The sequence below is a fragment of the Nilaparvata lugens genome, chromosome 4, assembly GCF_014356525.2.
Source record: "Nilaparvata lugens isolate BPH chromosome 4, ASM1435652v1, whole genome shotgun sequence".
Lineage (NCBI taxonomy): Eukaryota > Metazoa > Arthropoda > Insecta > Hemiptera > Delphacidae > Nilaparvata > Nilaparvata lugens.
In genome coordinates, this window is record NC_052507.1 from 35,636,331 (window position 1) to 35,653,066 (window position 16,736).

The window sequence follows — 16,736 nt, forward strand, 5'->3', positions numbered from 1 at the left end:
GTGACCCCCTCGCCCTCACACCGGCTCATTTTCTCACTTTGACACCTCTTAAGTACCTTCCTATGTTAAATGTGGAGATCGTCCAATGAATCGATTGGATCGGTTTGAATTAGTCAATCAAATGGTTCAGTCTTTCTGGAGTCGTTGGCGCAAAGATACTTACATGCATTACAAACCCTGTGAAGGTGTCGTTGGCGCAAAGAATACTTACATGAATTACAAACCCGTGTGAAATGGTTAGATTCCACACCCCTCTCACGGTTGGTACAATCGTCCTAGTGGATCAACCAAATGTCGCACCGTTGCAATGGCCTCTGGTGGTGATTGAGGAAGTATTTCCCGTGCTGACGGTGTCGTTCGAGTGGCTATGGTGCGGTGTGCCAATGGTCGCTTCAAAAGGCCGGCTACAAAGTTGTATCCGTTGCCTACTCAATAATTTTCCTTTTGCATTTTTTGTTTTATTCTCGTTTTGTTTATTTTTATTTCTTTCGTCGTTTATTCATTTTTTTTTTTCGTTTCTTTGTTCTCTACCTGTCTGAAAATAGCTTTTCAGCCGGGGGGGGATGTTGGAGCCAGCTCTAGTTTTCATTTTTCCGTTTTTGAATTGGACGCGCTCCTCGTTCAGTTCGTATTTCTTTCACTTGAGTGTGTCGCGCTCACTAGCCGGTAGGCTGTCTTTTTCAGCCCAGTCTCGCTTTGAAATAGCTTGCCTCGAGTCGGGAATTGGTAATTTTCGTCGATCATTCCAGAAGAAAATCGTTCTTCAAATTATTATTTTTTCGTTAGTGTTAAATCGTACACCATAAACCTACGTTTGGAAGAGTGTTTGCCAAACTCCCTTTAGTTGAAAGTTTTTAAACATTTTTTCGATTGGAAAGTTCACCGATCTATAGTCTTTAAGACATTGTAAATATCTCGTCAGAAATATATGTGCAACGTTTATTGATGGAAGCCGAATTACCAACAGTAGATGACAATTAAGCTTGCCTTTTCACCATCCTTGATTCATCTCTACCCTCGGGGACACCTGAATACCTTACCTGGGAGTTTTAACTACCATGGTTAAGATATCATGATAATTTTTGTAATGGAGTCTAGTCTGTTCTTTCTGTAATTTCCTAAAAAAAGATGAAGGAGTGAGACAATTTTTTGAATAACTAACTCAATCTGTATTATAATGGTTCAGATAATTTTTATTGAGAATCTGATGAATTATAAATTATAATTATTATTACAGCCCAACAGTGTTTTTGGAGCCGAAGTGTTTTGAGCTGATTTTATATGTATTTGATGCACTGAAATCAAATATGGCATCAGTTTTTTCTAACAGCTCAACTTTTTTATTTTTTCAATTTTCTATGTTTTTCCTATATGCCCTATTATACAATATTAGTAACCTTGATGTATCATACACAAATAAATCAAACACAGTTTTTTATATTTGTTTATTCATTTTGTAGGTCAATAAAGAAATACATAAACATAGAAATGATTGCAGAAACAATAAAAAACCTGTCTTTACCTCACTAATCTCTTCACCCGATCTTAATGAAAAGTATTGATTGATCTCTGCAAGTAGTCACTCAACACTTCTGAAGCTTCTTTTTCGTGACACTCTAGAATGTTGCTTCTTGGAGCAATCTCTTCTCACACTCCAGCAGTAGTCTGCTATCATATGAGTATCCCATCTTCCTTGATAGCGATCCTCCATTGTTTTTATGTCCTGGTGGAATCTTTCACCTTGTTCTTCACTGGTGTCTCCCAAATTCCCAGGGAACCGATCCAAATGACTGTTCAAGTAATGAACTTTAATGCTCATGTTACAGCCAAGCTTTCTGAAGCTTGTAAGCATATTGTTCACTAGATCGACATAGTTCTCAGCTTTGTGCTTTCCTAGAAAATGTCTTAAGACCTCAACGAATGATGTCCATGCTTCTTTTTCCAATTCATTCATGAAATTGACGAAGGTAGGATCCTTCATAAGCTGTCTTATTTGTGGACCATCGAAAATACCAGCTTTCAGCTTTTCAGTACTCAACTGAGGCATCTTTCTTCCGATGTATGCGAAACATGGTCCATTTTTATCGAGAGCCTTCACAAACTATTTCATTAGGCCTAGCTTAATATGCAGTGGAGGCAGGATGATTTTCTCTCGTTCATCTAGAGCTTCATTAATAACATTCTTCTGCACAACAATAATATTTTCTCTCTCAGGCCACTCTTTTCTCAGCCAATGGTTTTTTTGTCTCTGCTGTCCCACAGGCACAAGAAACAAGGATATTTTGTGTATCCACTTTGTTGACCCAGGAGAAAATTCACCATTTTCAAGTCCACACATATCACCCATTGATGTTCATGATACTCTTGATCTGTTTCAATACCAAAGCTACGGTATCATATTCTTCTTTCATTTTCGTTGAATGAGCAATTGGTATTGATCCATATTTGTTACCGTTGTGTAGAACACACTTCCAACTCCGCTTGGAACTATCAATGAATAGGCACCAATCATCTGGAGTATAATCAGGAAGACCCATTTTTTCAGGGGGTTCTTAATATCGTGACAGAAAACAAAATTGTCTTCTAGAGAAAAGAAGGGTAACAGATCTTTTTCCCTTGTACGATAAAATGTTATTTTGGTACCTTCTTCCAGCAAGTTCTTGTCATTCAGTCTTGATGCAAGTAGCTCTGAGCTTCTTTTGAAAGATTAAGGTCTCTGGCAAGGTCACTGACCTCATCTTGGTTGAACGTTAAGGGAACGATGATGTGCCCTCAAAATCACTTTCACTATCATCACAAGTTAAAGAGGGTAGATCCACGGTGCATTCATCATCACAGAGCTCTGATAGCTGGTGAAACATTGGAACTGGAACTTCATCTGAATGGGGGATTGGTCGTCTTGCTGAGGCTAAATCAGAATATTTCCATTTTTTGTGGTTGTTTTTGTTGATGCCAGTGATATTTACTAGACAGAAATAAGTCATCAATGTGATTACTCGGTTCCCTCCAAACCATAAGTATGCCAAATTTAAGACGTTTCTTTTTTCCTTTAGTCCACTGTCGTAAATGTTCTGTACACGTTTCTCAGACAATATGAGGTGCCCATAATTTTTCCTGGTCACCAAGTCTGACACCAAAGTATCCATGATATGCTCTCTTGATAAAGTCTGTGACACTTTTTCTGTTCTCTTTAAATGTATACTCACCACATATGTAGCAAAACACATTGAAATGATTTATACAACCTCTTCTACTGGAACTCATATTTAACCACTACAACACAGTCAGACAGTCTTATTATATATCAATCCAAAGCACTCAACAATTTAAACATGAAGTTTATTCAATGGAACCTTTATTCTGCACTTGAATACTACACAAAGTAAATAATCAACAAGCCTTCACAGTCAGAACTTTGCAACTAACCTCAAACAGAGTTGAAGCTGGAAGGTTACCTAAAAGCAACACCCATAGATAGCAGCACTAGTTATGTAATAGCCCAGTCAATAAAGGTTTTTTCGATCCGAAAATTAAATAAAAGCTGAATCTTCTACCATCGATAGAACCCTCCCAGAGGGTCATTCTCCCAAAAGTCCCAAGAAATCTTCTTGGAGCTTTCCCCCCTAGCACCCCTCAAAGTTGAAAAATGCAGGTAATCACGGAAAATCAATATCTCTGTACCCATTGATCGGAAACAGCTATATTATATGCCATTCGATTCGTTACATTATGGACTACAATATTAGTTCATTCATTTTTTCAATAAAATTACAGTTTTCTTGATAAAATAATATATATGTAAAAATTTAGGGGGTTTGCGATTTGATTTTTTTGTTTTCTTCGATTAACTTCGAAGCAAGTAGTTTTAAAGAAAAATGAGCCAAATAATTAATGTAGCCACTTTTATTGCAAATCCATTGATGTATACTGTTATGTATTTGCGATTCGATTTGACGCCGTGGAAGGGGAAACAGTCGACGCGGAACGGCGCGGCTGACTCTCTTAGCCATAGTAAACAGCAAACTGGAAATCAATTATCTCTGTAACCATTAATAAAAAAAATCTATCATATGCCATTCGATTCTTTAAATTAAGGACTACAATAATAGTCGAATTCATTTTCTCAATAAATCGAACAGTTTCCTTAATAAAATAATATAATGTAAAATTTAGGGGTTTTTCGATTTGATTTTTTTGTTTTCTCCAATTAACTTCGAAGCAATTAGTTTTAAAGACCAATGTGACGAATAATTATGGTAGCCACATTCATTGCGAATCCATTGATGTATATTGTTATGTATTTGCGATTCAAGTTGACGCTGTGGAAGGGGAAACAGCCAACGCGGCTGACTCCCTTCACCATAGTAAACAGAATAATACAGTATGGCACTCGAAACAATCAATTTTGTCTATTGTTTTGACATGCGATGAAACAAATTTTTCACATTTTAATTCTCTTGAAAAATATTACAATTTTCTTGATTTAACCATGCTCATGATAAAAATCAGGATTTCGCTGTTTTCTCACTGAATTTATTATATTAATTTGAAGTGTGCCTTCTCCATACGAGTCAGAGGTAACACAATTTGATAACTCTAGTTTCAGATATTGATGTTTTTCAACGAAGTTTCATGATATATTATGTGTCCGACTCTTCATCTTATCCTTATTTTGTGAAAAATGAAGATTCAAAATTTATTTTCGTAGCTTTTCTTGTGTTTTAACTTGTTTCATCACTCTTTATAATTTAAACACTTGATAATGGAATGAATATCATCAGATCACGTGAACAAAAAAGTTTTCAATCTGAAAGTAGATTAATTTGTTGCACATTCGGTTCAAATATTAACAAATGTTACCAAATATTATCACATATAGTGAGAACGAATTATTCTGAAGCTTACTATTCTCACTGAACATGAAGAGGCAATACCAAGCCAGAATCGCAGTTCCGTTCAAATCATTATTATCAGAGCTTTCAAATTGATGCTATGTAACTATGGATGTTATCCCCATCTCACAATTTCCCTATTCATCCTTATCCTGATTCAGAATAAAGTAGTTGATCTCTATAATCACAAAAATCAATGTACAGTACCTATAATAAATAGTAAAAATAACAAAATTTCTAGTAATAATGAAACTTTTCCTAGGTATGAATTTCAAGGCTCATAAAATGACTTTCTCTCAATCACAGGCAGAAATTCCAATGATTATCATAATTTAATGAAAATTGTTTATATTGTACATTGTTCGACGTAGGATAAGCTACATCTTTAAGGTAACCAACGTATTTAGGATTATCATGTTTATGAATGAAAGCGAGACTGTGATAGAAGATTGGTCAAACTGAAATATAAACATTATAGACAATCCATATTTCTGATCAACTATAATTATAAAATAATGATAGTATCAAGCCGTAATGAATTGAGCAACTGAATTTCAAAGTTACTATCCACTGTTCAAATCGCACTGTGATTTCCTTTTACTTCCAAATGGATTGAATTGCCTCACTCTTCAACGTAACACTTATTGAAAAAAAACCAGTGGAATGTGAACGTCATCCAAATAGCATTTGAATTTCATTTTCAGATCATGAAATTCATAAAAAACTAATTCATAAGAGAATAGTGATGAATTGCAAACAGTGCAAGTAACATTGATACAAAGCGATACAATGAAAGTCAACATCGATTAATTTAATATTGGACTTATCAAATTTATATTATTTATAAAGCTTATAAAATGTAAAACCAACATTTTAAATTTTCTCTACTGGAGCAAAACATCGATAGAAAATAAAGAAGAGCCCATCATAAGCACAATATACTTGTGTACTAGAATTCACTTGAACTAACTCATCACTTCAACCTTCAATGATCACAATGAACTAGAATGGTATAAAAACCATGGAATTTATAATCAGGTACATTTTTCAAATAGCTTCACCAACTAAATCTGTGAATGCTAAGTCATAAGAAATCATGTTCAATAGATTCAATTTGAATGCTTCAAATAGAAAATGATTTATTCTTTTGGTGCCCTAATCAAAATCAATTTCAATAAACATTAATCGACATAAAGAAAAGCTTCTGCCAACCTTGTATAGTGAATGACAAGATGCGAGTGGAGGTGAAAAATCGATATGTTAACAAAAATAATAGAAGATGATGAATCGTCTTTCAATTAATCTTATACGGTAGGGTACTTTGTGGTTAATACTGTGAAACACTTTCATGATTTTCCTACCTTTTATGCATGCTTACTCTTCCTTAATTTGTATGTTTGCATGGCTTTCATCTTTAGAATCTACTGAATTTTCATATTGGACTGTCTAAATAATCTAGATTCAACTAGTAAGAACGGAAGATAAGCTACTTTACAGAGATAATCATAGAAAGTTTCGACTCAACAAGCCCAATGTATAATTTTTTTTATGCCTCATCCGTCATATATATTTAGCTCAACTGAAGGTATATTATCAACCTGGCTTGAAGAATATTAACTGTAGAAATCAGCAAACACTGCACGCTTTGATTTTTCAGGAAATTGCCACTGTTAACACTATTGTAATCTATGATTTATCTCAGTTTTTGACATAGCTTATGATAAATTTCAGCATAGAATTATGATAATACACACATATTTTAAATATGTATTATATTATGTGATAGTATGAATATTTTATCGGTTGCAAACAATATCTTTGTCTGTCATAGAATGCATGATTTAGCACATCTATAACAACAAAATGATTTTAGAGAATTTAGAGAATTAAAATGTGAAAAATTTGTTTCATCGCATGTCAAAACAATAGACAAAATTGATTGTTTCGAGTGCCATACTGTATTATCTGTTTACTATGGTGAAGGGAGTCAGCCGCGTTGGCTGTTTCCCCTTCCACAGCGTCAACTTGAATCGCAAATACATAACAATATACATCAATGGATTCGCAATGAATGTGGCTACCATTTATTCGTCACATTGTTCTTTAAAACTACTTGCTTCGAAGTTAATCGGAGAAATCAAAAATCAAATCGAAAAACCCCAAATTTTCACATATATATATTATTTTATCAAGGAAACTGTTTGATTTATTGAGGAAATGAATACGACTAATATTTAGTCCATAATGTAACGGATCGAATGACATATGATGTTTTTTTTCCGATTAATGGTTACAGAGATAATGGTTACATAATTTCCAGTTTGCTGTTTACTATGGCTAAGAGAGTCAGCCGCGCCTTTCCGCGTCGACTGTTTCCCCTTCCACAGCGTCAAATTGATTCGCAAATACATAACAATATACATCAATGGATTTGCAATGAGAGTGGCTACATTAATATTTGGCTCATTTTTCTTTAAAACTACTTGTTTCGAGGTTAATCGGAGAAAACAAAAAAATCAAATCACAAACCCCCTCAATTTTTACATATATATTATTTTATCAAGAAAACTGTAAATTTTATTGAAAAAATGAATATAACTAATAATGTAGTCCATAATGTAACGAATCGAATGGCATATAATAGAGCTGTTTCCGATCAATGGTACAGAGATAATTGATTTCCCGTGTTTACCTGCATTTTTCATGTTTTAGGGGGTTGGGGCGGAAAGCTCCAAGGGGATTTTTTGGGACTTTTGGGAGAATGACCCTCTGGGAGGGTTCTATCGATGGTGGGAAATTCAGCTTTTATTTAATTTCCGGATCGAAACTGCTTTTTTGGACCTTTATTGACTGGGCTATAAGGTTAGGTTAACAACTCAGCTGAACTACAGTAAGCATTGGTATATAAACTATAATATATAGTAACACTGTAAGCTAAACTGGTAGCTTACTGAAGGAATTTCTCTCGTTCATCTAGAGCTTCATTAATAACATTCTTCTGCACAACAATAATATTTTCTCTCTCAGGCCACTCTTTTCTCAGCCAATGGTTTTTTTGTCTCTGCTGTCCCACAGGCACAAAAAACAAGGATATTTTGTGTATCCACTTTGCTGACCCAGGAGAAAATTCACCATTTTCAAGTCCACACATATCACCCATTGATGTTCATGATACTCTTGATCTGTTTCAATACCAAAGCTACGGTATCATATTCTTCTTTCATTTTCGTTGAATGAGCAATTGGTATTGATCCATATTTGTTACCGTTGTGTAGAAGAACACACTTCCAACTCCGCTTGGAAGTATCAATGAATAGGCACCAATCATCTGGAGTATAATCAGGAAGACCCATTTTTTCAGGGGGTTCTTAATATCGTGACAGAAAACAAAATTGTCTTCTAGAGAAAAGAAGGGTAACAGATCTTTTTCCCTTGTACGATAAAATGTTATTTTGGTACCTTCTTCCAGCAAGTTCTTGTCATTCAGTCTTGATGCAAGTAGCTCTGAGCTTCTTTTGAAAGATTAAGGTCTCTGGCAAGGTCACTGACCTCATCTTGGTTGAACGTTAAGGGAACGATGATGTGCCCTCAAAATCACTTTCACTATCATCACAAGTTAAAGAGGGTAGATCCACGGTGCATACATCATCACAGAGCTCTGATAGCTGGTGAAACATTGGAACTGGAACTTCATCTGAATGGGGGATTGGTCGTCTTGCTGAGGCTAAATCAAATATTTCCATTTTTGTGGTTGTTTTTGTTGATGCCAGTGATATTTACTAGACAGAAATAGTCATCAATGTGATTACTCGGTTCCTCCAAACCATAAGTATGCCAAATTTAAGACGTTTCTTTTTTCCTTTAGTCCACTGTCGTAAATGTTCTGTACACGTTTCTCAGACAATATGAGGTGCCCATAATTTTTCCTGGTCACCAAGTCTGACACCAAAGTATCCATGATATGCTCTCTTGATAAAGTCTGTGACACTTTTTCTGTTCTCTTTAAATGTATACTCACCACATATGTAGCAAAACACATTGAAATGATTTATACAACCACTTCTACTGGAACTCATATTTAACCACTACAACACAGTCAGACAGTATTATAATATATCAATCCAAAGCACTCAACAATTTAAACATGAAGTTTATTCAATGGAACCTTTATTCTGCACTTGAATACTACACAAAGTAAATAATCAACAAGCCTTCACAGTAAGAACTTAGCAACTAACCTCAATCAGAGTTGAAGCTGAAAGGTTACCTAAAAGCAACACCCATAGATAGCAGCACTAGTTATGTAAGGTTGGGTTAACAACTCAGCTGAACTACAGTAAGCATTGGTATATAAACTATAATATAGTAACACTGTAAGCTAAACTGGTAGCTTACTGAAGGAACGAAATTTTTTTACGCTGCCGTCTGTTACAATAAAAAATTGGTTGAGATGAGAATATTCCGAAATATTCATGATAATACATAAATAAGAGTATTTTTTATTTAAGTTGTATAGAATTCTATTGAAAGAAACATTGAGAGCATGCTAACAATGAAGGAACCAACTATTAATTAATTTTTGGGTATGAATATTCTAATGCAAATAATAGAAACATGTTATGGGGTGATTATGCCGTATCTAAAAAAGTATAGCTGATAGAAAAAAATGAGTTTCATATTTGAATTCAGCGCCTCAAACATAGTAATAATCAGCATAAAAAACTTGAGCACAAAAAAAAATTTTGTATGTAACGACTCTAGCCGCGCGGATGAATTAGAAAGCGAAGGTCAACATTTTGTTGATAATGCAATGTTTCCAAGACTCATTAACTCCAATATAATTCCATATTTTCTTTGGAAAAAGTATTTAGATTGATGATCAATATAATTTATTTTAGGTAGTTTGTTACAGTTACAACAACTCAATTCACTTTCTACTATCTATTATAACACATTTTATGATTGATTCATTTATGCATCACCATATATGGGACATCTCCAACACAAGCAAAACCAGTAAACGTGAGGTTGAAACGTCAAATGCCTTGAAACTGATTTAAAGCTTAATCACCATGCAATGGGAGCGAGATGCCAATGTCATTTTCATGTTTTCACAGGGCATGGTGATTCATTTATGACTCAATTTGTTTTCCCCGAAAATTTTCCCCAAGTATTTAAAATATATGTTTTCCAATCAGTTTTCCACATAGGATATTATCAGGATATACAAAATATTTTCCTTTAAAGGTTGGAAAGTCCATGCAGTGGAGGATATTATATTTGAACAAGATGTTTTTGAACAGTGGGATTCGGTGGCTTCAACAGCGGCGTGCTAGCACCCCCACCGCCACCACCCGTGGTGATCCCCCCGTTGACCCCTCAGCAGCTGAACGGCGCCGCGTCGGCCGCGCTACAGCAGCTGCGCGATCGCCTCGCCCTCGTGCAGTCGCTGTTCGAGAATCGCATCGTGGTCGCTGCCAACACGCCGGCTGCCGCTCACCAGGAGTTCTTCCCCGTCACCAACGCCACACTCGTCGACGGCCAACAGGCGCAGAAGAACGTCGACGCCAGTATTGGACTCGTCAACGAGTGAGTACACCTACGCCTAAACCATCAACTCACTATCCTCACTCCAAGTACTCAGGAATTATCGATTCATGTTGAAACCTTATTGGAGACTGGCATGTAGCCCGGGCTTTCACTGGGGAAAAATTGGTGTTGTAGAATGCTATCTCCTTATATCTAGGGAACATAAAAAATAGAATAATTATTTGTTATTTTGGTTATCTTCAGGGATACTTTTGAGTCACTGACTCGGGTGACCCAGAGCCGAACAAAATGGCGGCTGACTCGGGGCAGACTAGTGATCCCATGGAACGACAACCAGACATCGACCGCCGATGCTATTTGGCGCGTACTTTTGAATATTCGGATGGCGCGAATATTTGAATGAAAGTAGGTTATGTTTTGCAAAACAAACAATATGGCTCATGCTGTAAATGTAATAAATGATTTTATTCTAGGAGAATTGAATAAGGAATAGAATAACAATAATTATTATGATGCACCAAACATTGTAGGGCCAGTTGCTGCGGTTGTTGTGGAGGAATTGGGAAATCCTTTAAGGGTTTTCAATGCAGGAACGTAATAATACGAGACTTATATAAAGCAAGAGATAATTTTTATAATCTTCATTATGCATAGACCTATTCCATAGAATAACAAAATTTTTAATGAAATAAAAATGAGTGAAGTTCATTAGGTTTAAGTTTCTGTTTAGCCGATTAAGTATTCTGAAATTTGATAATGAAATTCTATTTATTTTTTTAATAAATTAGGCCATAAACAAAATACAAATAGGTATTGAGGTTAAACAGCAATAAAAATCTAAGAAGAAACAGAAGTAGCCAAAATCAAAAGTAAATATTTCAATGCTATTTAAATGGATCAATAACTTTCATGATCACAAAGAATAATATTAACAAAATATTATATTATTTATTATTCACAATTTCATTGATGAACACTAAAAAGCCTAACAGTTTTGGATAGATCTCGTCATGAGCACAAATATATTTTAATATAATAGTCATACTAAACTAATAATATTGTCAACAATGCAAATAATAAACTTACTAGCCAATAATGTGTAAATTTCCTCCTTTCCAATTATTTTATAAAATATGCCTTCAATAACAAACTCATGTTTGTATTCGTAATAATCCTCCATATTTGCATTTAGTTGATGTGTTGTTTTTGTTTACTTGACTGCAGACCAGAGCAGACGACGCGAAACTATATATCAACCAATAGGAGCGCTCCGATTCCGGGTGACTCGGGCTAGAACTTCGTAGCCCGTACTATTTGGTCGGGTCACGATTCCTGACCCGGGTTAGAAAAATCAAAGATGGCGACCGGGTGATGAACTGTCAAAAGTTCCCATGAAACGCGGGTCGCCTAGCTCGAGTCACTCGAGTCATTGGAGCAGTGTATCCCTGAAGACGCTCTTTGTTCATATAAAAATTACATGGATAATCTATATCAGAGTTGAAAATTTTCAACAGAAAAAAATGGGTTTTATATGTTTCGAAACTGCAACCACGCTCGATTTTTCAACCGTACTCGCTACAAACTAAGCTGAATTGGAGTCACTTAGAGAGGAGAAAGCCCTATTTCGTTGAGCTTTTATACTACTTTTACATAGTACTTTTATTAATTAAACTCTGAATAACAAATTGAATAAATTTATTTATCATATTAAATAAGAATTAATTTGTTAATAAATCAAATCAAATCTTTATTTGTCCCAAAAAACTAATCACAATGACGAAAATGGTTATAGAAGAATAAAGTAAAATACAATATGAAATGAAAATGAAAAATTCCATTAATAGGATTATACATAACTATATTAAAAACGGGAAGTCGCTGCAAGGTTCGAGGAACCTGAGCGCAGAGGCTATTAATAGCATTAAGATTAGGCTAAGCCTATGTCCATCATAAGTGAATTCAGAATCTTTATATTAGACAAAATTTCAAAGTTAATCAGTTCAGTAGTTCAGACATGATGTTGCATCATTCGTGTATGTTCAATACGATTCTCTCCTGTATTATATTATAGATTTGTGCGTCTGTTTACCTTCTAACCAGTCAAAACAGATCTGCAAAGTTGAACAAGATTGCTTAAAAAGGAGGGAAATAATATTCACTTTCATAATCTGTGATAAAATAAGAATTGAGATGACAAAAATTGTGGGGAATTAATTCGTTTATAATTTTTTTTAGAGGATGATCATCTCGGTTAAATGCATGACGTAGGTCGGTAAAACGCATGCAGTTGGTAGTTTCCAAGCAATATGAATATGGGGAAATGTTTGGTGTGATTGCTATCGATACGTTTACCTCCGAGCTAGTCAAAAAAAAAAAAAAAAAACTGTTAAGTCCAGAGTTGCGTTAGGCCTACATACATTTTCCTTCACACTTTTTTGCAAGGATCCCCACAGGGGAGATTTGAATGCAGACTGCGTCCTTGAATTTCTGGAGGAAGGGCTTGAAACCCTTTCGAAGACCTTGGGGGAGAGGGGTCCCAAAAGGAGATTAAAAAACTACTTTTTTGTTATGGGGGGGTGGAAGCTGATTTTGTTTCTGAATTTAGTGGGGTGCGTCCATGGGCTTGGGGGAAGGTGGTTACCCCTGTTTTTTGAGCATTCGTTAGTGAAACAGTTATAATTTCTAATTTGCAGTGGTGTGAAAGGTCAAGGAGAGTGACCTCAGGTTGAACCCTAATATTTTCAAATTATTGTCATGAAGAAAGTAACAAATTCATCTGAGGCTTTTGCGTCCTCTATGGAATAAGTAAATCAGAGGTAAAAAGTTCAATGACGCAACACTCTTAAATATCTTCAAGTTTGGACTTCCAAGAATGGGTTTTGAACCCCCTCCCCCAAAGTTTGAAAGACGCACTCCCTATGAACACACCTGAGGAAATTAATTGAAAAACTTCAAATGTTTTGCTTCAAATTCGATTTTCACACAGCTACTCTCATTCGAAATACCTAATAATTGCAGATTCAAGCTGAGTCCCGAACAAGGCACGTTTGCACTTCCGAGGTTCAGTGTGCTGAATACAATAATAGCAGACACGTGTCCTCAAGTGCAGCTGTGCGATGCTAGCAAGTACCGGACGGCGGATGGCTCCTGCAACAATCTCAGCCAGGACCGCTGGGGGAAGGCCGGCACCGCCCTTCACAGGATTCTGCCTCCAAAGTACCAGGATGGTCAGTCATCATTCAAATACAATGCTGCTTCCATTAACCTAACAATTAATTGATGAACGAATGAACTGTTTCAGATTCACCTTTGAACCTCTTTCTGACGACTACAACATCATAATTTATTATGATATGTCACTATCCCATTATTTTCATATCTTTATCGTACTTCAATCCTCAAACAAAGCATGATAATAATTCTAAGTATAATCTCATACATTTTCTCAGCTCTGACTAAGTAGGCCTATCTGAAGATCAATTATCAATGAAGTAATGGATCTCATCATTACGATCAACATTGAATGTTGCCGTTAGTGCCATTTCCTCAAAATTCTTCCGTGTTCATTATTTCGCTTTCAGCTGTAGCATCACGGATCAAATACAACTGGAATTAATTGCCAGTTCTACGGTGTGCATTCTCGTCAGTATTCACATGATGATAATTATTGCTGAATTCTATTAATTCTATTCCATGTGCATAGTTTTGTGAGAAATATGGTACCTAATTTTTTGATTGGGTTGCACTTCTACTCAGATGGTTTTTAAAGCTAATAAAATTGTACTATGATTGATAGTGAACGTGATGATATATACTAAATAAATACTTAATCTCTCTAGATTCTAACATTGCAGTATACTTATTTACCGGAGTGCATTTTTTAATCTCACTCTATTTTTTTAGATGAATATTACTCCATACTAATATTGCATCTCAAATTAATATGATAAATAGTAAGAGCATAATAAAGCATATCTGCAAATATAAAACCACCAAGATCAATTTTCAACAGTTCTTTTCTATCACCCAGTCTGTTTGATATAGCATACGAATGGCATTTTCAATATGGTAGTTTAGCACCATTTAATGCAGTCAACAATTTGTTTTATTTCAGGTGTGAGTTCACCCAGAACAAGAGCCGCCAACGGAGTTGATTTGCCCAGTGCAAGAATAGTCAGTTCTCAGCTGGCCCAGGAGAAAGATGTACCCTCCAACAATTACACTCTCATGGTCATGCAGTGGGGACAGTTTTTGGATCACGATTTGACTCATACTCCAATAAGTAAAGGTGCCTATCATTGCATATTAAGCTACACAAAATTATACATCTTTATTTTTTGCATAATTCCATACAGTACGGTAGATACATGTTCTTGATTTTATTTTTAATTCTGAGATAATATGCTCCTGTTTGCAGACTAAGTTCATCCTTCAGCAAGCAGTATTCAGCAGCGGTATTCATTGACTGTACACTACGCATTTTTGTTGAATTAAATATTTGATTATTGTTATTCTGTAATGTACTTGTCATGAGGAAAGAAATATTTATTTAAACGAGAATCCAAATTAAATGATGTTGTTAAAAGTCTTTGGGGTGATTTACAGTATTTAATTTACATTTTTGTTTGATGATAAATTATTAATTAATATTAATTAGCATTTGAATAAATGCAATATCTCAGTAATTTCCATCTGCCAATTATTTATTTATTTATTATCAATTGCATATTGCCATAGAGAATAGATAGCATAAAATAGAATAAATGATATCCTCTCTCTATGATATTGCATATAATTTCTGGAAAGGTCTGTGATTTTATGAAAAGTTTTATTTCCATTCAAACTGAAAATAGACCTACTATGTATGAAAATATCACATAGGCGTTAATAGCTTATACATGATAATAATTCTCATGTTATATCAAATATATATTTTAATTGATTTTTTCTTATTGGGGTATTTAATATTTTTCTAATTGGAAGGATCAGTATGATACCCTTTTTTGTTTTACCAATATATAAATAGTTCCTGCCAATGAAGTCATTTCCAAGTGTCAAATTCAATTAATTACTAATCTATCAAATCAAAACATAAATGCATATGACATTTTTCTGTAAGTTTATACAAATCGTGGTTTTTGCTCTCATCAAAAACATTATAACTAGCCCATATTTTGTTCCATAAAATATAGTACATTTATGGATACTACCATGAATTTGATTATTATTTATATTTATTTAATGATCTACAAGCTTGAATAAATTAAGGAAATGGTAGATCTAGTAGTGAGTATCAGTATCATATTCTATCACACTGAAGACAACACACCATAGGTGTTGGAAAATTTTCCTGTTTCTCCCAAAACATCGAATAAAATCAAACTAAATTTATTGCATGGAAAAAATCTACATTTTATATTAATACAAGACAAGAAATACTTAAAATATATTAAGTTAGTTAAAAATAAAATGAAATACATAATAAAGTAAAATTATATATAATTAGCCCCGAGAAGAACCCTGAGGAGCTTGAGAAAGCAATAGTGATACAAATAAATAAATATGATGAACATATTAAATGATAAAATTACTCTACTATACATTAATAGGAAAAATGATACAAAATGTGGAAGGAGAAAATGTAAATAAGTTGCGCTGCTGCTCTGCAGTAATGATCTCAATCTTACTGCTAATCATTACTTCACGTTAATTTCTGTCAGTTCATACAGTCTATCATCTATATTATATTATTATATCGCAAGGTGTTGAAAATGTATAGACAAATAAGGATAATAATAATTTAAAAACCTTCTTGCATTGTTACCAAATATCATGTGCCCTAGGAAATTTGAGTCATCATTGATAGCCTGCTACTATTAATTAGCAAAGGTCCAGTGGTAGTATATTGAAAGCGTGTAGTAAATTACAGAAACTCTCGATTTTTCCAAGCAGAACTATTCTATCGACAGATACACTTTGCTCTAAATAGAATGATAGTCATTAAGTCTTGAAAAATAATTTGTCTAACAGTCATCTTTGTGTTTTCATTATGAATAAATATCACTACATCTCACCAGAGTCAGAAATCACAATACTGTCAATTAATACGTTAAGCACTTTATTCGTCTGATGAATTATAATAGGGAACATAATTGGCTATAATAGGATACAATAGAATATAATATTAAAATGAGATTTATTAGAAATATTAAATTAGGTCAATTTGGTTTATTTCATCAGGAACTTATGTAAGTATCCTTGATGGAAACGTTATATTATGCTTTAATACATTCA

The 16,736-nt window shown here is 34.5% G+C and overlaps 1 protein-coding gene and 1 long non-coding RNA gene across 2 annotated transcripts in view; one reads left to right on the forward strand and one right to left on the reverse strand.

Annotated features, from left to right (window-relative positions):
• Positions 1-16,736, forward strand: part of LOC111047144 (peroxidase) — a 54,249-nt gene that overhangs the window by 16,033 nt on the left and 21,480 nt on the right. Inside the window, exons 2-4 of the mRNA XM_039427385.1 lie at positions 10,196-10,481; positions 13,461-13,669; positions 14,557-14,730. Of these exons, the coding sequence (XP_039283319.1) occupies positions 10,196-10,481; positions 13,461-13,669; positions 14,557-14,730 (669 nt within the window). The remainder of the gene's footprint in view (positions 1-10,195; positions 10,482-13,460; positions 13,670-14,556; positions 14,731-16,736) is intronic.
• Positions 1-16,736, reverse strand: part of LOC120351155 — a 29,886-nt gene that overhangs the window by 9,197 nt on the left and 3,953 nt on the right. The gene's annotated exons all lie outside the window — the stretch shown is intronic.